At 40.7% G+C, this 22,970-nt stretch overlaps 1 protein-coding gene across 1 annotated transcript in view; it reads left to right on the top strand.

The window, feature by feature from the left end:
• The first annotated feature begins 3,484 nt into the window (after positions 1 to 3,484).
• LOC143281271 (protein bark beetle-like) overlaps positions 3,485 to 22,970 on the top strand; it is a 39,418-nt gene continuing 19,932 nt past the window's right edge. Inside the window, exons 1-12 of the mRNA XM_076586392.1 lie at positions 3,485 to 4,474; positions 6,192 to 6,370; positions 7,607 to 7,797; positions 10,245 to 10,440; positions 12,213 to 12,379; positions 13,754 to 14,007; positions 14,878 to 15,148; positions 15,768 to 16,911; positions 17,884 to 18,072; positions 18,690 to 18,870; positions 20,184 to 20,424; positions 20,861 to 21,096. Coding sequence (XP_076442507.1) covers positions 4,088 to 4,474; positions 6,192 to 6,370; positions 7,607 to 7,797; positions 10,245 to 10,440; positions 12,213 to 12,379; positions 13,754 to 14,007; positions 14,878 to 15,148; positions 15,768 to 16,911; positions 17,884 to 18,072; positions 18,690 to 18,870; positions 20,184 to 20,424; positions 20,861 to 21,096 — 3,636 coding nt within the window. The 5' untranslated portion in view covers positions 3,485 to 4,087. The remainder of the gene's footprint in view (positions 4,475 to 6,191; positions 6,371 to 7,606; positions 7,798 to 10,244; positions 10,441 to 12,212; positions 12,380 to 13,753; positions 14,008 to 14,877; positions 15,149 to 15,767; positions 16,912 to 17,883; positions 18,073 to 18,689; positions 18,871 to 20,183; positions 20,425 to 20,860; positions 21,097 to 22,970) is intronic.

Genomic DNA, 22,970 nt, shown 5'->3' with positions numbered 1-22,970 from the left:
AAGTGTTTATTATCTGACAAATTGATGAGAAATAATACGGCCCCTTGTAAAGGGAGATAACTTGTTACCTATTTTACCCACTGGCAAACCTTCGGCGATCGAGTCACTAAAGTCGTCTGCTATGCTGGCCCAGTGAAGATTGTAACCAACCCGGCTACATCAGTAATTCATTTCAGACTAGATATCGCCCTAATAGGTTTACCATTCAGTAATGTTACATTTGTTTCCTTGAGTGATGTGACAGTTAATTACTGACATAGCATTTGACTGATTTGACCCGGTCATCATCAGTTCACGCGGCATAATCAAGTTAATTACCTCCACGAAAGTGTATCATCACAAGTCACTGGGGATGTAAACTGCTTTTGACTTTTTAGACTTATTATGAAGTAGTCTTGTTGGATTAACTTCACTTTAACGGAGTCAACTGAATAAAATAGGTATTTTTCTGTTATTGTACTGTCATAATTATATTCATTTCAGTCACTTTAAATATTCACCGCCTTTGATTCCACCCTCCTCCTACAAGGTTTCCCCCAGCTCGGACCATTCAACCCCCCACCCCTCCTCTATATAGCTCATACCCTTAAAAAGATAACATTAAAATCATGTGTGAAAATTGATACTTGAACAAACTTTGTCAGTCTACATCATTGACCACTCCGGTGGCTTATTTTCGCAGTGTCACGTTTCTCAAAATGTGGGTATCTTATTATTTTCCCAACTATTCGTCGTATTTGTAAACGTTAACGCCGGGACAATGAACACTGAAAATCTCCCAACATTCTCTCTAATATACACAGGCTTTCTTCCACAACTGATGAGGTATGTGAGTGTATGCATACCTACACTGTGGGAGCAACAGGATATTGGAACGTGCGGATGTGTATATATATATATATATCTTTGTATATATATGTGTGTGGGGTTGGGGGTGGGGGTATGGGTATGTGTGTGTGCTTGTACAAGTAAGTGTTCATGTGTGTGTGTGTGTGTGTGTGTGTGCCGTGGAAGCTTCGATACGTAGCCTAGAAATGAGTGTGTGGAGGAGGGGGTAGAGGAGGTGTAGGGTAATGTGTGTGTGGTGTGTGTGTGTGTGTGTGCGCGTTGGGATTCATGTACGTTTATGTGTATTTGACTGTGCTTTCATATCTGTGAAACTGCATGTTTGGTGCATATCTGTTGTGCATGTGTGGGTGTATGTGTGAATGTGTGTCTTCATGTTTTACATTTATTTGCTTATTTATCATCATTGTTGTCTTATTTATTTATTTATTCATTATTATTATTATTATTACTACTACTACCCCGACTGACGACTGATGGGATGTTTCAGGAAAAGAGTCATATATTGGGCGCTGTTCACCAGCCAGGAGCAGACCCGACCTCCCGGCCCAACCCCTCTCTTCAAGTTGCTTCGGGGTTTTTTCTTTTATTCTTTTATGTTGTGATCTTGGACTTCAGCAAGGCCTTTGATACCGTGCCCCATGACAAGCTCCTCCGTCCACAACTGAACTGCAGCATTATGGAATCACAAGCCCAGTCCATAGGTGGATCTCAAGCTTCCTCACAAAGAGAATAATGTGAGCAGTCCTGGAAGGAGAAACCTCGGAGGAGACAGTAGTCGAATCTGGAGTACCCCAAGGCACAGTTCTTGGGCCCCTACTTTTCCTATGTCATATAAATGACTTGCCCGAGGTTGTGAGCACAAATTCCAAAGTACGACTGTTTGCCGACGATCGCCTACTGTACCGAGAAATACACCAGACCACATCTCACTCCAAGAAGACCTTGCCAAGTTAGAGAATGGGCTGGAGAATGAGGAATGAGTTTTAATGCCAAAAAATGTTATGTTCTTCCAACCAAATACTGCTCGTCTTTCTACTACAAACTTGATGGGGAAATCCTCCAACATGTGGATCAAAATCCCTTCTACTGACCTGGGAATACAGATTCCAAACACCGCTCGACCTTGTACTACTGACAAACTTGATAGGGGAATCCTCCTTAATATGCGGATCAAAATCCTTACCTGGGAATACAGATTTCAGCAGACTTAAAATGGTCCACACATATCACAAACATCTGCAGGAAGGCAAGCCCCACTGGCGCTCGGATTCCTCAGACGAAACTCGTCAAGTTGGGCAGCTGTCCTCAAGAGTGCCGCCGTACTAGTGCAGCCTACATTTCGCTCGTTCGATCTGTCCTAGACAACGAAGCCACTGTTTGGGACCCGTACTTGGGAAAAAAAAAAAATCAGAACAGACTTGAGCGAGTGCAGAGACGCCGGGCAGCATGCTTCATAAAGAGGGATTATAAGTCACCGGCAAGACCCAGGATGTGTCACCCGGATGCTCCAGGAGCGGTTTGCCCACACTGCAAGAGCGAAGGAAGCAACAAAGGCTTGTCACACTCTTTAAAGTGATAGAAGGCCAGGTTCCAGCTCTATCACCTGAGGAATTCCTGACCCCTGCAGACAAAACCAAGAGGAAGATCAAAATGAAGACTTACACAGACTATGTGGCAGCCAACATCATCGCCAGGCACGTGCACAACAACAGCTGTGGCTACAAAGCAGTACCTCAGACAAGTTCAGAGCAGTATAAATGCTTATTATTTGTCAGGACAGTAGCAGACTGGGACAAACTGGAGGAGGAGGTTGTACAGGCACGCTCCGTCGCCGCATTTTCTGCAGCACTGGGGAAGGCGGCTTTGGCTGCCTCCCGTGAGTAAATCACCCCCCCACCCCCCACCCCCCCACACACACACCCCACCCCATTTCCCCCACCTTGTTAGTGAGATGCAGCGCTGCAACAGGACATCTTAATTGAGCTCAACTCGGGGTGTCCGTTGGAGCAGTAGACCCCTCCCCCCACCTCCACCCCCATCCCCAGCCTACCCTGCCAGGGAGACACAGTGCTGAACCAAGACATCCTAGAGAACAACTTGATATCAACTGTGTCAGTTGGAGAAGAATATAAAGTTTTCTTATATATATATATATATATATATATATATATATATATAGTTAAGTGAACTTATATATAGTTAAGTAAATATAGATGAGGACAGTTTGAGCTTAAAACAAAAATAAATAAATTCATAGGCTAATCAAGCCATGTGCTCCCATCACCCGTTGCGACGATAATCTGCAAAGGTTCTAGCAAAGGTTCCTGATTACAGATTCCAGAGATTGATCGTCTACTCTTTTCTTATTCTCTGTTTGCTGGTCTAATCAGCTTCTTCTTTTCCAGAAATCAGGTCTTGATTTAAAAATATATATATATATTTTATTTTTTTTTTTTTTTTTTTTTTTTTTGGGGGGGGTCATTTTCTGGACTTGATGATTGGCCACTCTCAAGTTGCTTGTGTTTCGTGCCTGTTGGAGTAAGGAATCTGCCCTTTTAATTTTTTTTCCGGTGTGGATGGATTAGTCCGAGCTCAGACTTTGACGCCTATTTCAAACTGAAACTGGTTTGATACGGATAGTTTTGACACTCCTGTCAGTGACTCAGTTCGTGTCACGCCTTTCGTTATCTTGTGTCAACCAATGTTTTATTTCTTCGACGTGTTGTTGTTGTTGTTTTTTTGTTGTTGTTTTTAATTGGAAGAAGCTCAGGTGGAAAGTTTGAATGAGAACGTTGTGCTGGCCGCGTATGTGTACTCAGTGTAATGTAAATATACGGTGGACCACAAGAAAAAGAAGGAAAGAAAAAAACAGGCCACATAGGTGTAGGTGTGCAATACACAGAGGTGTCTGTCCCCACCTGCACGGCGACACACGCCTGACCTGGCGAGATTTCAAACGAGACAGGTAACGTCCATGTTTGGATTCGATCCAGCTCCTCGGAACCCGGAAATCAACTTTCTTCGAGGATTTTGTTTTTGAAACTCTTTTTTCTCTCCTCGTCATGTGAAAGACCTGAAACTTTAACAATGACTTAAGAAAACGGCAGTGAAGACAGGATTCAAATCGTGACCGTGTAGTCACCGTGTTCAAGACAAAGAAAATGAAAACAAACGGAAGGCAGACAACGAACTGTTGAACAAGCTAACGGCGACAGCTGACTGTCAGCAATTGTAAACGATGAGTCGGGCAGGTAGAACTCGGTGTGATTACTGCCCTGGAATCACTATGCTTGTGTTCGTTTTTATTACGCTGTGGTTTCCTGGTGCCCAAGCATACAGACCCTTCACCCCTCCGCCCCAAACAGGAAACAAACCGATCGTGTCCAACGGTATCGTCTACTACCTCAACCACATACCCGCTCACTGCCGAGAACCGCTCGTCATAACGTACCCGTCCGGAGGTATAGTACAAGGAAAACGGGCATTGCTGGAAAGGGACAATCCCCACGTCATCTACGGTAACATCGAGATCCCGCCAGATGCCTGTCTGTGGATTGAACCAGGCTGTGTGTTGAGGTTTGGTCCGGGATATGGGATCATTGTCAACGGGACATTGATTGCCAGGGTGAGCAGAAATAAAAGGGTTCTGGAGGGGCATGAGCTCAGAAAGAAAATATGTAAAGAATTTGATTTGATTTACTGTGGATACTTATATAGCGCCTAACCTCAGACTGAGACCAAGCTCTGAGCGCTTTACAAACTTAGGGTCAATTTCACAACAGGCTGATTACCTGGGTGGAGCCATCAGATGGTTGCCCATGGTTGCTCATTATTCGTTCCCAATGTCATTCATTCAGATTTCAGGCACACACACATACACACTCAGGAATGTAACATTTTACATGTATGACCGTTTTGTTTATTTGCCCTGTCACGGAGACAACCATACTCCGTTTTCAGGGGTGTGCATGCTGGGTATGTTCTTGTTTCCATAACCCACCAAATGCTGACTTGGATTACAGAATCTTTACTGTGCATATTTGATCTTCTGTGTGCGCATACACATGAAGGGGGTTCAGGCACTTGCAGGTCTGCACACTACTTATATGTTAACCTGGGAGATTGGAAAAATCTCCACCCTTTTATCCATCAGGCGTGGTTACTGGGATTTGAACCCGGGACCCTCAGATTGAAAGTTCAACATGTTAATTACTCAGCTGTTGTGCCCTGTACAAGGAAAACACAACAAAAAATTATGTACACACAATGTATGCACATTGTATGTATTATATATTCACATACATGCATGCACATGAGCCATTTTGGTTTGGAGAAAGGCACTATGGGACAAAGAAAGCTATTGTTGTCATTGTCATGAATCAGTAGCACAGTTAGGGAGTTATTAATTGGTGCCCGTAAAAAGGTTAAAGGTCCCATTGCCTTTTACGTCCATATTGGGGCAGTGAATTTATAAAAATACCCACTGTGTCATGGGCTTGTTATGAGAACTTGGAAGGCAGGGTCCAGCCTTCTTCTCCCACCATTTTAACCTTCCCCAACTGAAGTGGGGTACTCTTTCACACTTGGGTGGAGTGAGAAAATTTGAAGAAAAGTTTGTTTTCCAAGGACACACAATGCCAAAATGGGTCTTCAAACCCTGATCACTGGTGAACACTAGATCAAAAGTCTATGGCATAACTGATACTGCCATGGCACTTCCGATGCACTGTATGTGTTGAACCAGAATAGGCACCACTGAATACCAACCGAGTGTCTCGGCAGCAGTGCAATGTCTCCTCTAGTGTGTGGCCATATTGGAGCCATCATTGAGAGATCTCCATATTGACTAGGTATTGCTGTGAATGGGGAATTTGGAATAATTGTTAGGGGGAAATGCCACTGAGACTGTGTGTATGAAAGATCAGCATGAGGTAAAAAAAAAAAAAAAGCAAAACATAAATGTGTACATTAAATCTGTCTATCCTTTCGGTGATCAGTTGGTGATGTGAACATGAATGAGTACAAATGCGACATGTAAAGTATGTACCTATCCACCATGATTTACAACTTGTAGTTGTACAAACTGTGCAAAAATGGAATATCTAGATAATATTAGGTGGCTTAATGGCAGAATGAATATGGATGGTAATGCATGTGAAAACCCACTCAGCATAACTGAACATTGTTTATGAGTTGAGCACATCAACACTGAACTAAAAAGACCAAAAAAAGTTGGACACAAAATTTGGAATTAGTATCCAAAAAATTGAAATCTCTCTCCACGTTTGATTTTCGGCACCAGTTTTGACACTTATATAATTTTATTTTCAATGTTTTGACAGGGCAGCGAGGAGGATGGCGGTCGTATCACCATGACGAAGGATCGGGGGGAAGACACTGGTGCTCCAACAGGGAACTGGTCATATAATGCCCGTTTGTCTGGTGGCAACACAACACAGGATGGACGTCTGGACCTGTTGTATCAAGGCAAATGGAGAGCCATCTGCACCAATTACCAAAAGTAAGAGAAGAGAATGGGTTAGAGAAAGAGACAGAGGCATGTGATGTTCACACATACACACATGCATGCACACTTGTGCACACACAAACTTGTGTGCACGCGCACACACACACGCACACACATGCACACACATGCACACACACACACAAACACACACACATACTGGTGACAACACACACTCCCATAGTCCCAGTGTCTGAACCAGTATAGCGGTATGTTTATAATTTCTTTCACTGTCAATAGGAAAAGTACCGAACTGGTTTTTGTTAGCAGTTAACAGCATCATGAGCATGGTAGCCTCCATAGATCTGCCAGCACTTACTACTCTGACAAGAAGTAACTTTAGGTATTCATATTGTTGGGCAATTTGAAACTCAGTTCACTGCAATGTATGAGTCCTAGGCATCCAGGGTCAGTTTGAGACAGTTCATATTTTCATGGTGGTTAATGAGAAGAAGGATGGTGTTAATGATATGATGCCATTGAGCTCTGTTCTGGCTTGAGACTGCTCGTCAAGGATGTAATCTACATATGCTTTCTGTAATATTGTACCTTGATGTCAACCAGACCATATATATATATATATTATGTATGAAGTTCAAAAATTTGAGTAGTGTTCACACAAGTGAAGTGATTTGAGTCATGAATTTTTCCAGTCTTAGTCTTCCCATTTCACCCACTAACATATGGCAATAGCCCAGCTGCTAGAGCATTGAAATGTGAATCTGAGGATCCTGGGTTTGATCTTGGTATTGGTGCCTGGTGGATAAAGGGTGCAGACTGGTTTTTCTGATCTCGCAGGTCAGTGTGTGTGCTGACTTGTTTGTGCCTTCATCCCCATCATGTTTTGTATGCAGAAGATCAGATATGCATATTAACCCTTTTACCGCCAGTCAGTTTAGAGTGCAAAATTCCCATGTGCTATAAACACAGAAAATACGGTGTCTGAGAATAGCTGGGGATCCCCCCCCTGTGATGTGTAGAAAATATGGTCTATGCGACTACCGAACTTAGGTAGCAGTAAGTTCATGGATAACAGACGCATGATCTGGTCACCCTTCAGCGACATGGGTCCTCTACCTAAATGTGAGTTTGGCAGTGAAAGGTGATCCTGTAGACCATGACAGTCTTTGGTGGGTTATGGAAACATAAAAATGTTTAGTGTGTGTGCATGTGTGTGTGTGTGTGTTTCACAATATTTTATTTATCGTGGCTTGCTTTCTTTTTCCTTTTCAGTTTCACAGATATTGATGTAAACGTGACTTGCCGACATCTGGGGTTCCTGAAGGGGAATTTCACGTACCACTCATTCTCTCGCAACCTGACGGATTACATGCTGTGGGAGAAGCCGGGCTGCACCGGGAGTGAAACCACCTTGTTTGAGTGTCCAGGTGTTTCCAGGATCAGAGCTGGTGCTCACATCTGTGGTGGGTATACCATGCAGCAAGGACCAGGGGAACAGTCATTTATTCCATGAATCATGTGTTCTTGGAAGGTGGCAGAATAGTTCAGAAGCATATCTGCCAGTACAGTATCTGTGATGGTCTGGGTTTGAATCCCACCATCACCCTTACTCCTGAGATTGACTGGAAAATCGAACTCAGTGTCTAGTCATTCAGCTAAGAGGATAAAACGCGCACTAAAAAAAGAACCCATGACACTGTAAATGCTGTCCTCTGGCAAAATTCTTTAGAAGAGAATCATTCTGTCAGGTACACAAATATGTGTGCATGCACTCAAGGCTTGACTAATTCGCAGGGTTATGCTGCTGGTCAGGCATCTGCACAGTGACGCCTTCTTGAGAACCTGAAAACTTATAAAACTTAAAGGCCCGCAAAGCGCTCGCGAAAAAATCCCTGGGATATTAATTAAAATGCAGGCTCACAATTGGACAGTTTTTTGCCTGACCACTCCTGCTCTGGCTTCACTGAACCTATTTCATTCTGCAAGACATGGGAAAGAAGTCTGGTCTGTTGATATTGTTTACATTGAGCAGCAGTGTCCCAGTACCACTGTTTACTCTCACCCACGCACACTATGCCTCATACCAGTTTACACAACGGTCAGAACCCGAGCTCCCATGCCCCCTTCTACCCACCCCTCTCACTCGCTTTCTCTCTATGCTGGTTTGAGAAAAAAACAATAATGTTGATTCTGCAATACCTGTAAATGAAACTTTTTCAGGGGAGTGTATGTTTTTAATTTTCTTTTTTTTTCTTCTGTCCGATTATGAAACATTAGTGGATTACTTCAAATGAAAAGCTAGATATTTCTGTTTTTTCGTGTGTGTTTTTTGTTATGCTTTTTTTTGAGAGACAATCCTTTTTTTTTTTTTTACTAAGTTTTTTGATTGATAGATTGAGAGCGGATTTCTCCATTTCAAACAATGAATGCCACATTTTGTTATTAATCTTAATAACTTAAATACATGGTCTTCGTCTGTCTGTCCCCGACTGTCACACACACACACACACACACACACTCGCTCACTCGCTCACTCTTCACTCACTTCCTCTCATTCTTTCTCACATAGACAAACTGAAATTCCAGACATGAGCGGCCAGATGCCCTGTGACTTGGCTGGCAGGGTTTTAGTTGTCAGTGTGTTTACTTCAGACTGACGGCGGCTGCTAAACTTAGAACCCACATGAAGCGTATATGGACTGGACTGGTCAGACTGACAGCGCAAATTTCAAATTCTGAAACTCGCTAAGCTGAGAAATTGTGCAGTAGATTTTTCATTCAGAAGTTAGGGCAACATAAAAAGTCTATTTGTTCAAACTTATAGCTGTGTTTGTGGCCTGGCGGTATGTTTATTTCTGTGATGAAAAATTGATGTGGAGCTGTCATTTTCCCCACAAAACCCGAAAAGGAAAAGCTGAAGACACACCTCTTTTTACATAGGTTTTTTTTGCAGGTCTTTAAAGTTCAACTGAAACTGTGTTTTTGGAATAAGTGAAGAGAAAATATGTCATTTTGTCATTGAATGACTAAGGTTTTCAGTCAGCTGAGTTGCATGGTCTTTTTGTCTGCTTTGTTTTTAATTATTATTCTTTCTGATTCCATTAATTCATATATAAGATTTGGTGAGATTAGATCAGAAGTATAGACAGAAAGAACATCAATGATAATGGAGAAAAAAAGTTTTTTTAACAAGTGCAGGCAAATAACATTTGAGTGCCTTCACAATTTTATAACAAAAATTATACAAGTAACAGTAACCGCTTTTTCAGTCTCAGCCCTCCCTTTTATTTTGAAATATGAATTAGGCCTAAAAGTATAAGGTTACTGATGTGAGTACTGTCAGAATGTCACTGTTCTTCTTAACTTAAGGTTGGCAACAGTTCTCTGTTATAGTATATTAAATGAAGTTAGACAGAATGTACCAGCAGCGACCTCCACCTTCATGTTCATGAAGTGAAAGCGAGGCTGAAGTTAGTGACAAGATGGCGGAGGAAGCTGTGCTGGTTCTCTTCAACTCGGACACTGAAGACAAAGATTTTAGTGGATTCAGTGAGCAGGGTGACGTTGAATAAATGTGACTATCCCTAAATTATGGATCTTATTTTCGTTGTGTCTATTTATTATTTTTTTGTGGCACTAGCAGTATTTTCGCTTGCTTTTCTTTGTGTTGTTCCCGCTTGTGTTTATTTCATAACCTACAGTATCGACAGCTTTTCTGTAGTATCAGTATGTGTTCCCATACCAGAAATAAGTGCGGCTTATAAACCGGTGCAGCTTATGTATGTAAAAAGTTCAATTTTTTCCAAAATTTAGTGGGTGCGGCTTATATACCAGTGTGCTCAATACACTGAACTTTACAGTAGTCAACACCTGTTATATTTTGCACCTGTGTTTTTTGTGTCAAATACAGATGGACAGCAGGTTGTGGGGTTTGAGTGTGAGGGATTGCGGCCCGGGCTGGCTGTCGACCACTGGCGCGGCATTCAGTTCTTCAACTCATCATCTCATGATGTGCAAAAGGGAAGTAACATCTTTCAAGAGGAGAGCTGGTCATGGTTGGAGTATCTGGACATTTCGTACCCTGGTTTGGACACCTACCATGGCAGGTGTGTGTGTGTGTGTGTATGTGTGTGTGTGTGTGTGTGTGTCTGTGTTTACATGTGTGTGTGTGTATGTGCACATGTGTTGGCACACATGCACTTGTGTGTGTGTGCGCGCACACACAGTCATGTGTGTGGGTGCATGCGGGCGTGTGTGCTTGTGTGTGTGGGTGCATATTTTTCCTTCTCTTTCACTGTAAAAGTTTGGACCTGGAATATTGTGGCTTTTGTGTATTGCATTGATTTGAATCATAAATACAGAGTGAAATTTTACCAGTAATGATAGCGCACAGTTTATTGGGGACTGATATGTCCCTCCAAAGATCACAAATTCATCAGTAAAAATAAAATTGTTCACATTTTTCATGAATCAGAGCTTTAAGAATAGAAAAAAAAATTGTTACTCTAAAAATCAGAGGTCTGCAGTGATATTATTTGTATATCTGCTAACTTTGACACGGAGAGCATGATGAACCACAATCGTGGCTCTGTTTACATAAGGTCCGAAACTGTTCGGCTATACTCGGTAGTCTTCGTAAAACTGCCTCGTTCTGGTGTTACTGCCTCCCTGCTTGTGTTTGCACAAACTTTGACTGAGTTTACAAGTGCAGATCTCCATACTTTTTGTAAACAATGAGTGACACTGAAGTTGACAAAGCTCAGGAAATAATGACCTTGTCACCAGTGATTATTCGTTTGCTGACAGGGATTCTGGTGAAAATGGCTTTGTTATTTTGACACTTGGGCATGCTGGCTTGCTTGTTTTTCATTCAGTTTTGTGTCTTCAGCTACAACTGGGGGGTGGGGAGGGGTGGTAAAGTGGGTTAGGCATGGATCTATTGCAAACTCTTGACCAAATCAAGCTAGAAAACTGGGAATTATTTTGATTTAAAGCATTCTTGCTGCTTTTGAAAGCAACATGAGCTAAAAGAAAACATTTATTTCTGTTTTTTTCTGTGATTGCATAAAGTATTGTAGATGTGCGCACGCGTGGCATCGGTGGGCGTGTCTCAAACAAAGAACACAATGCTTATAATTTCATTGCTTCAGTTATATTCATATCATGATTCTGCAGCCAGAACATTTTTTTTTACAGTTTAATGCCAATTTTGAGATTTTGACTCTGTAAAAGATGTGAAAATACCTATAAACATTGCGGTTGATGTTTTTGGAAAATAAGTGTGCAAAATTTGTTGATTATATCCTATGGAATATCTCCAACTACATACAGCTACAAGGTACAGTCTTTTTCATACTTTTATCTGATTCTTCATTCACTCTTCTTTCCAAAAATGTATAGGTTTACCTATTTATTCTTACTGATAAGCATACAAATACCCAAAATCAGAGCACAGATAGCGGAGGCAAACTATCCCTTTGTTTTAAGCATGATTTCTGTATGTATGTTTTATTATATCCAGCACTTTGAGAGTTGAAATGAATACTATTTTTGAAGTGTCATGTGTTGTACTTAAGTCATAAGAATGTGTTACTTCTTCCATATTAATTATACATCATTACATGCCTCTTTTTTATTTTTTTATATTTTATTTTATTATTTTTTTACATAGTATTTCTGGAAGCACACTTATTCATGTGTATGGGCGTATCTTTGTGAGCATGTGTGTGTACGTGTGTGTGAGTGTGCCATTGTTAGGTATGTGTGTGTGCATGCGTGCGTGTGCGCGCATGTGTGTGTGTATGTGTGTGAGTGTGCATGTGTGTGTGTGTGTTTGAGCATGCACACACAAACAATGAAATATGTTGGGTTGTCACAGAACATCTGAGCCAGACATTTACTACCCACTGGCAGCAGTCAGCGCCAGTCCTTTGGTGCCGTTGATCAACAACGTCACCATCAAGTATGGTGCATATGACGCTTTCAACTTGACAGAAATAACAGGACCCATCCACATCGCCAACAGTTCTGTACACAAATGCAGAGGTACATATATGGTGATCAAAGTAATTTACACTTTCATAGTGTGCTGTTATGTGCACATTTTGTTTAGAGCTATCCATCACTTTTTGGGGGGATAAAAGAAGTTATAATAACTGAGACAGAGATACTTTGAATATGTTTCTTCTTCAATTTCATTAGTGTTGTGCCTGTTTGTTTGTTTGTAGTTCTCTTCTATCTTGGAATGAAGTGAGTACATTGTTTACACAAACTGTATTGACTAAATCTGAAGTTGTGAATATATTTCTTCTTTGATTTTATGTGATCAACATTTATTTGAAGTTGATTCTGTTATGGTTGTTGCCCACTTGGTATTTTGCATTTCAATAAGCCATTTGTAACAGGACATAGCTTACTTATTTAATCCTGTGCATGACCTGTGGTGCATAAGGCTACCACCACAGAGCTTCACTGCTGCTTACCTTTTTCTGTCTTTGATAGCTTCTTCCCAGTATAGCCGTTCTCCTTCGATTCTTTTTTTTTTTTTTTCTCCAGGAAGTCACTGTGATTGTGCCAGTTTCCTGTCTCTACAGCTGGTGTTGGTTTCTGAGACACTCAGAGTGTTCTACAGGATGGAGTTGTCAGCCCAGCCCTATATATTTTAGCCTCTTGTCCCTGAAGGGCTGGTTGATCACGCTTTTTCTGTCCTCCACCCTTTGACCTGTCTTGCTTGGGTGGCCATGTCAGGAGCAGGAAGCTCCAGCCAGCATCTATAGCTCTCCAGGTGATTGAGGCATGCAGTCCCCCATCCCCTATCAACATCCGCATCAACTTGGTGATTCTGTGGAGAGAGAACTTGGGTCACTGGATCTTTAGTGTCTTCATTGGACTGAATATCATATTGTGGTATTCTTTGAAATGGGCCCAACTCCATAAACCTTAGATATTGGTTTACACATGTACACATATGAAACAGCTTAGGTTTTCATGTTCAGTGGTAGAGAGTATATTGTGAATCAAAAAAAAAAAAAGAGAAAAAAATCTAAGGCGAATGTTAATCATTTTTACATCTCACTGGAAACATACTAAACAGACTTGAATTGGTCAGTTGATTTGTGTTGTGTGAGAAATGGGGAGTAAAGCCTCCCTTGCATGGACAGATTTGAATATGAACAACTTGATGCCTTTCTGTTGGTCAGGAAATGGAATCTTCATTCAGACAGGTGAACAACTTGATGCCTTTCTGTTGGTCAGGAAATGGAATCTTCATTCAGACAGGTGAACAGCTTGTTGCCTTTCTGTTGGTCAGGAAATGGAATCTTCATTCAGACAGGTGAACAACTTGATGCCTTTCTGTTGGTCAGGAAATGGAATCTTCATTCAGACAGGTGAACAGCTTGTTGCCTTTCTGTTGGTCAGGAAATGGAATCTTCATTCAGACGGCAGTGGGCATGACCCTCATCAACATGACCCAGGTCACAGAGAACTGGGGAGATGGCATCAAGTTCTACATCAGCAATCTGACCATCCACGACTTTCAGCACAACTTCTCCTATGCTTCTGGCTTCTGCTTCCAACCGGACCTGGATCGTCAGATGTTCCCTGTGTTTCAACACTTGGATGCCGTTGCCCCAAATGGATACAGAAGACTGTCAGGGCGTGAGTGTATGAGGGTGAGTGTCTGTGACGTTTCTGTCATTCAGTTAGTTGTAAAAAATAAAACAAAACAAAAAACCAACAAATAAAAAGGGTAGTGAGTAGGTGGATAGGGGGCAGTATTTACCCAATAATGTTAGCCTTGTGTTTCACAAAAGTTATCAAATCTGCAGTTTGGTGTATTGTATTGGTGTGTATAGATTTTGTTTTTCACTTCTGTGTCCTCATGTACTGTTTGGTATAATTCTTTATTTATATATATATATATATATATATATATATATACACTGTTACACTATTGTATATATGTATGTGTGTATTGTTTCTTTTGAGGTGCTTAGACCCCATTATATGGGGAGTTTGTACCATATAATACTCTACTGTATATGTCTTGTTTTGTATGATACACTTAGAGCCCATTACATTGGGAATTCATGCCATATAAGCACAATATTATTTCTGGCCAAAGAGATCCAAAATTGGTTTAAATGATCACAATGGATGGAGTTCCAGCATTGCTAGTACAGTTGCTGTATGTAGGTTTGTTGTTCTGGATTAAAAAAAAAAAAGTTATAAAGCATCTTATTTGATTGAGGATAGATAAATTTGCATGCATGCACAGTTTACACCCACATGTACAACACACATGCACACAAATGCATTCATGAAAATGTACATAACTGGACACACACACACACATGCAAACATGGACACACTTATGCATGTATTTTTACAGCAATCATTGCTCCATTTATCAGTTTGTATGAACATATTTTAGAAACAATTTCTGTGTTATATTTTACTTTATTTCATTTAAAGAATTTCATATTAGCACATTTAAAATAGATTCTGTGTAATCATTTCGGGGGGATGTTTCACTGTTGCAGCGCTTCTCCACCACCCTGGACAGAAATGTCAACCTTCATTTCCTGATAATGGAGAGTGATCCTGAAGCATCTGGGAAACTAATCGTGTATGATGGAGGCGGAAGTCAACAGAAAATTGGAGAGTACAAAGTGGCTAATGGGTCATTTCCACAGTCTGTGCGCACCATGACAAATGTCATGACCATCCACTTTGAGTACCGCCTGCCACCCAGAGGATGCAAGACGTTTCAACCCTGCATCAGGTTTCTCTTGAGGCTGACGACAACGTATGGTTAGTGTGTACATGCTTGCTTGTTACTGAAGCCTGCGTTTTGGCATAATGCTTACAAGACTTGATTTATTCCTTTAATGTTGGTTGCAGATAGTTTCCTGTGTGCCAGTGAGCATTGACACTTAACATCAATTGACAGTGTGTACAATTCATTTTCTGATACATGGCTGCATAAATGATCAACACAAAGGATGGTTTAAAAAGAAAATAACAACTACTCATCTGTAAAAAACTTGTGAAATCAAGTCCAGACAAACTTGAAGTGTTCGTTTAAATTTGTGAAAGTATTATCTTCTGTGTTGTAAAGATATCAATGCACATCTATAGATTGCTAACTGTGTCATAAGTTCTGTCTTTAAGAATGTTGTTTTTGAAATCATATTCACAAGCAATGCAATTTATTTATCCAGAGTTCTTCAACAGTTCAGGGTTATCAATAACACCCAGACTTCATATCTAGTTTCCTGAATACTTAAAAAAAAACGAGTAGTTATGACATCTATCTTTTACCTGATGTGTGGATGCTCTTAGAAATATGTGAGGGAGGAGCCTAGGGTTGAAGATACTCTAGGTGGTAACAAAAAACAGTTTCCTGAAGCCTTTGTGTGTATGTTTCCAGGTACTGAGGAGGAATTCCGGCTTATCTACTCAACTATCAATGACAATGTAGGTTATGGCGTCAACGTTCAAGACATGCGAAGCAAGGTGTTCTTCAACACAAGCGAGGTGTCCAGAAATCAGTTTGGTGCAGGTATCCGAGTGTACAAGGGTGCAGGTGAAATTGTCATCAACAACACCATTTTGGAGGGCAACACTGCGGCCGGCATAAACATCACTTATTCTGGTGGCTATCAGCTTATCAACAACACTCAGCTGATCCGTAACAAGGGTTATGGGGTTATCACAGAATACCTTCAGTTTAACCAAACACGTGTCGAGTTCATGCAGAAGGTGGAGATTGTGCGAGCAATGTTCCTTTTCAACGAGCTAATAGGTCTGAGAATGGGGAACTACTGTCGTGGTGGAGCGATTCTTGTCAACGAAAGCCATTTTTCCTATAACCAGGATGAAGCCATCGAATACCTGTCTTGTAACATATCCACTGGTATGAGTGGTCCCACCAATTTCAGCATAGCTTTTACTGAGTTCAAAGGAAATCGTCGCCATGCAGTTTTGATGAAGCCTCTTTTGAACACAGTTGGAATCATCACCAACTGTTCCTTCTCCAATCACAGTTTGGGAGTGATACGGATTGACAATGGCTATGATCTGCTCATCAGTAAATGGTACAGAGAATTTCCTGTTGACTACAACATCTTTGAGAACACATTTCAGGAAAACAGAGGGCGATATGCAGTGTACTTACGCCTAACAGATGGCTCTCCCAAGCACAGAATGTACTTCAAGTTCAACACTCTCAAAAATAACTACATTCAGGAATCTTTCATGTACACCAATCCTCGCAACCGTGCCAATGCAGTGGCTGTGATTTCATCAGGAAACGTTGAGTTCAAGCGTAACATTCTGGCCAACAGGGAGCACTCTGTACGGGAAGTGGCAACACACCTGTTAGACCCATCAGTGACAATCAATGCTGAGGAAAACTACTGGGACATAGAGATTTACCGACCGTCTGACTTTGAGGTGGTACACATGTCAATCTTTGACCAGGATGATCGATACAACCTGGCAAAAATTGACTACTTCCCGGCGCTGAAGATTGACCGGGTGTACGAAGACCAGCTGACCCATGAAGTTCCAGAGTAAGGTTTTGTTTTGGTTGGTTCTTTTGATTTTTGTCTGTCCTTTTTTAAAAGCTTTTTTCTTTGAAGTTTTATCTGATTTGGTTTGATCATTCTTATTGTTTTTCCTTTTATTCATTCATGATAGATTTGTTTGGGTTCACTTTATTTTGACCTGTGCAGTAGATTGCTTGTTATTTATCTGTTTCTTGTTGTGGCACAATAAAAGTGCAGGAACCTCTGCTTTTATTCCAAGTGTAGAACAAATGTGTGGGCTGGGGCTTAAGAGAAAAACATTTACATGTTACATTGATTTAATAGTGGTATGATAGTTGACAGGTCAGAACGTGGGACATTTCATGCGTTATGGAATCATAGATATGTGCAGCATGCACCCACCCTGAGAACAGCGTGCAGCTGAGACATTTCTAAGATTTCTGGCTAGCTGCTTCATGGTCTGAAAGCAATGAAGAAGAGAAAACTGATGTAGAGCTGTCTGCTAGTGACAAGGACTGGTTTGGATCTGAATCATGATGTTGCAAACAAAATCATGAATTTCCATTTCATGGAGAGAAAAAAAGTTGATAAAAATTGTTGGACCTGTTCTTCCTAAACTTTAAGAAATAAGCTTTAATAGAACATAGACATTTTGTAGTATTGTACCTTTTTTCCTTCTGCCCTTAAACTTTTATTTCTCTAAAATTTGAACACAACTTATTTACAAATACTTTGATTTTGATTCCTAAATTCCCACTAAGAATACCTTATACATGGCTACCCCCCCCTGCTCCCCCATCTTTTCAGTGAACTTCATTTGGGTGGGCAAATACATGGAACTTCACATTAATATCATCAACTAACAAGGATTTGCTGTGTGCAGATACAGATGAGATTTTACATGAGACAGCAACAATATGTGAAACTTTTAGGATAATGTCAATCGACTGCTTCACAGTAATACCACTGACTGACAAGGATTTGTGCTGTGTGCAGGTACAGATGGGATTTTGCTCGAGAAGGCAACATCATAGGGGGTCTGCTAGACGACAATGGCTTCACGGGGTCGCAAGGCCAGACGTATTACGTGGACCGGGACATCTACGTGTTTCCAGGGCAGACTGTCACGCTGCAGAAAAGGGTCACCTTGGAGTTTGCTCCCTCTGTGGGCATGGTGGTTCATGGGTGAGCTTTAAACCAGAGAGTTTTTGTGTGTGTGTGCGTGTGTGTGTGTTTGGTTGTAACAGAAATCTGATTTTTTTATTTTTTTATTTTTGCTTTAAGAAATGTTGGTTCCTTGTTTTTTTTCGTCTTCAGTTCCAGTTTTGGAGAAAGCCCAAGCTTGATTAGAACTTATGTTGAATTATGGTGTAGGTGTGTGTGTGTGTGTGTGTGTATATATGTGTGTGTGTGTGCATGTATGTGTGTGCATATGTGCGTGCATGTATGTGCATATGTGCATGCGTGTGTGTGCATTTATGTGTGACATATATGACATTGTTTATTCGCACTCATAGCACTAAAAGAACTATAACATTTGACACATAGTGTCATTCTTTTCTTGTCATAAAATGACATAAGATCTTTTGTGATTTTGCATGTGAGTTACAACACTGTGAGTTACAACCTGTTGTATTTATGCGCATGACAAAATAGTAAAATAAAAGTAAATTATGTACTGAGCAGGGAAGAGGAAGGGAGCTTTTGGGATTGAAATATTTCTGATTGTGAAAGAGAAATAACTGTATAGATGTGCTTACATACTTGAACATCCTAGCTTTTGCTCAAATGTTTATTTTCAGCCGTTTGAAAGCAGATGGAGAGAATGCTGAAGGAGCAATTAACTTCAAAATGTGGACAGACCCTGATTTGTTGCCGCTTAAGAACCGCACTGCCTCAGTTCGCCTTTCCAATGGGTCTGACTTATATGAAGGTCGTCTGGAAGTCTTGATTGATGATGAGTGGGGAACAGTTTGCAGTAAGGTAAATATAGTGCGTGTGTTTGTGTGTATATGTTTGTGTGTATTTGTGTGTGTGTATATGTTTGTGTGATGAAGGAAAAAAAGGTTGGGGAGAGAGAGAGAGAGAGAGAGAGAGTACTATCAGTGTACATTGAACACATTCATAAGTGAATTGATACAGCTATACAGTCAGAATCTCACTGTATTAACAGTGCTTCACTATTGAAGAACAGGTAGTCTTTTCCATCACTTCCATTTGTGTGTCAGACAGCAGACAGTTGACTTCCCTTTAAAGTTTGCTTGGTGAGCTAAAACATTATTCAGGTTTCTTTTTGGCATATTACTGCATGGAGGGATACGCTGTTGGTCTCCAGACGGGATGTTCACTGTGCCTTCATGACCAAGCAACCTGTTGTTGTTAGCAGGAGGTATAGGCTTAGTTGATATGAAACATTTTGTCAGAAAATAACAAATAGAACTCTTTTCTGCTTTATCTTTTCTCCAATGATAGTTGTCGTCATGTTCACAGTCAAACTGACATACACTCAACTCTTGTAAAATTAGTTTAAAATATGCCTTATTCTACTAAGGCTACAAATAGAGATTTGGTCTGTGCTTCTGTACATGTTAGGAGGGAGGAAACCTGCTTGCATCTGGTGCTCTCTGCGACAACATTCTTTTCGTAATAAGCTTGTCACTTTGAGGGATCAGGAAAGTCTAGAACTACTAAGCATAGGCGCTTTCGTAGTTATACTTGTAGGATCCTAACAGTCACTTTTTGCCGACAATGAAGAGACAGGTCATCATCACTCAGCTGTTCCAGATCTGTCAAGACCTAAAAGAGACCCTCCCATCAGTTGTGAAGAATCAAAAGGAGGAGTCTGTTCTGTGCAGACTGCGCACAGGGCACAGTTTTCTTAATCATTTTTACTTGTTAAAGGGGGAGGAGGCCCCTCAATGTAATCCCTGTGATGAGTCTCTCACAGTGAAACACATGCTCATTGACTGCTGGGATCTGCATGATGTTAGACTCCGACATTACATGGCAGATTCTCTGAGACCTTTGTTTTTTGATGTCCCTCCATGGGAGCTATTGGACTTCTTGAAAGAAGTGAACATTTTTTATTAGATTTGAATGTTTTACATTCTGGAAGGTTTTTTATACTGTTTGAATGAAAAGCTTGAAGCAGTGACTGGTTTTTATTGTACTTTTTTTTACCCTTGACTTAAAGCAGTTGTTAGTGTGGCGATAGCCTTGAGATGGCCTTAGAGGTCATCAAGGCTGTAAGCACCATAATTTAGTTTTTGAACATCTTTCTGTCTTCTCTGGGACAGGGCTGGACAGACAGAGAGGCCTCCCTGGTGTGCCAGCAGCTGGGGCTGATCTACTACCCTGACCAAGGAGCCTCCTCCCTTCGGGTGGTGGCTCCCAAGGAGATGCGTGTGCTGATGGCCTGGGTGGCGTGTGACGAGGCCGATGAGGACCTCACTGAATGCCGAGCCATCCACGCCCCCGATATCAACTGTGACCACAACCAGGATGTCTACCTCCGATGCCAAGAACCTACCTGGGCAGGTAAAACTATGGTGAATGTATGTGGTGGTGTGTGTGTGTGTCTGCATGTGTGTGTGTGTGTGTGTGTGTGTGTGTGTGTGTGTGTGAGTGCTTTGATTTCTATGCAAAAATTTTCTACTAAGGTGTTGTTTTTTTTAAGCATTTATTGTGTTGGAAACATTGATTGTATTTCCAGCATAATTATATAGTCTGAAAACTTACTAGCTGTGGCAAATATTCAGTGTAGTCATTGGCTTGTCTCTCATGATAAACAGCTCAGTGTTTTTAGATAATCTTTATCAGCATCACTGTGTTTTTTTTATGCAAGAAAAGGATTAAAGGCATAATGAAAAAATGCAGTGGAAGCTGATGGATTGTAAAATTTATAACAAACACATAGATATGAAAAACAGATGGTGATAACTTAATTGCTTCTGCTATTATTTTCTGTTGAAAGGTGTGACATTGGCTGCCACTGCTCGCAACAGTCAGTATGATGATACGCAAATCCGAGCAGTGAACTTTGAACGAGCAGGTCTGTTGGACGCAGAGACCATGAGCTTCACGCCTGCTTTGCGCATTGATTACAACTTCTACCAGATAACAGCAGTGTCCATTACTGACTCTCTGTCTGATGGGATCTGCATCAACTACATCCATCCTTTTGCAGAAGTCCGTCTGGAATCTATACAGGTAGAGCAATAGTTTTCTGGAATGATTTGTATTTTCTGGTGATGGGCATGTGTCATAATGTTGTAAGTTATTTTATTCTTATTTGTAATTGAAATACATTTTAGATAGAGATACTATGCTTTTTGTAATAAGAATTGATGTACAAATTGTATATCTGAGGTATTTCAGAACCAGGAAATGATGTGAAGTCCATGAAAGACAATATTATATGTGTAAAACTGTTCTTGTGCCAGTGTCTTTGCAAAGCAACTGGTTATACTGACACTTTGAGAAGCAGGCTTCTATATCGTGTGCTGGTTGAGAGTCAGCTGGTTATACTGACACTTTGAGAAGCAGGCTTCTGTATCATGTGCTGGTTGAGAGTCCTTGTTCTCTTTCATTGAACATGTACATCACAACATATTCTACATTTTACTATATTTTAGAGTATTTATTTAACCCCTAGGCTGCCTATATGATGAGATAACTCGTCATCACCAGCATGTACGCTTCGCTGCCACAATGGTGAGATAACTCGTCATCGAAATAATCAGACTTTCCCCTGGTTTGCATTCAGTTCGTTGACAAAAATGCTGGTCACTTTAGCTTGGGGAATCTTTCTAGATTCTATTCATGGCTAGAAACCCGATCTACATCATGAGGCAGTCCTTTATTTGAATGTTTTGGTTGGGTCACTGTTGTGTTTTGCCTTGCTCCTTTCCTCACTCGCTCATCAAAATGTCGGACTGACTCCGTGCTCAAGACAAGCGATTGTGGTGAACTAAATCAACCAAGATTGCTTTCTTTAGCTGATGTTCAGAAAGAATTGAAGCATAAATTCGAAGGAGAAGACAGTGATGAACATTTATAGGACAATTTGATAGAAAATAAAGGGAGCAATCAAGAGAGTGGCCAAGATACGACTATCAGTGAGTGATGCCAGCTGCACAACCATAGCAGACGACACAAACTAACTGAATTATTAGCAGGACACAGTGTGAGCAATTTTCTTGGCACTCAGCCAACGCGGTCTGATGAGAACTGGATAAAATGATCATGTAAGAGGGGTGAAGAGGAGGGGGGTGGAGACTGAGGACTGAGGGGGTGTGGTCTCACATCCATATTATCACTTGGAGAAGTCACAGTGCATTGTGTATCTGTCTCTTTTCAACAAATTTTTATTGTGGTTGTTCTATTATGATTTTGTGTGTGCAGATATCCATTTATTGTGATGTTTTAGTGCAAATTACCTGACTAATGTTTGCAATGAACAAGTTGAAAATGTGACAAAAAACAAAACACTGATTTCAAAACAACAGCATGTCACTAAAAATATATAAAATGGGAAAACATTACGTGTTTGTATTCTTTCTTCATTTACCTTTCAGAAAATACATACTTTTATGGGTCTTTCTCAAATAACAAAGAGCACAGAATTTTTTGAAAATTTATACCTGTTTTTTGTGAAAAAACCCTGGCAAATAGATTTCACTTATTTTCCTGGCAGTGAAAGGGTTAAATGTTTATTTACTTATTTGTTTATTTTCTTTGATTACTTTATTAATATTTTCATTTCATGTTAATGTTGTATACACACCTAAGGAAAGTTCTCAAGGCCTGACTGGTGCGCTGCTTTTATGTGCAGATCAGGCTTCTGCTTTTTCTTTTCTTTTTTTTTTCCTATGCAGATGTGGTGTAGCATAGTATGGATCAGTCTGCATGCTTTGACCCCTCCTTGAAATTGAAACTGTACATCACCATTTGTAATGACAGTGTTATTGTTGTGAGGTTTGTTCATTACACCCAGACTGAAAAAAAATGCTGTTAGGACATTTTAAACACTTTATTCTATTCAGCAAGAGGCGACAGTACAGAGAGGTCTTAACACAAAGAGA

The sequence above is a fragment of the Babylonia areolata genome, chromosome 4 (genome assembly GCF_041734735.1).
Source record: "Babylonia areolata isolate BAREFJ2019XMU chromosome 4, ASM4173473v1, whole genome shotgun sequence".
NCBI classification, from domain to species: domain Eukaryota; kingdom Metazoa; phylum Mollusca; class Gastropoda; order Neogastropoda; family Buccinidae; genus Babylonia; species Babylonia areolata.
This window is presented reverse-complemented; position numbering and strand designations above follow the sequence as displayed.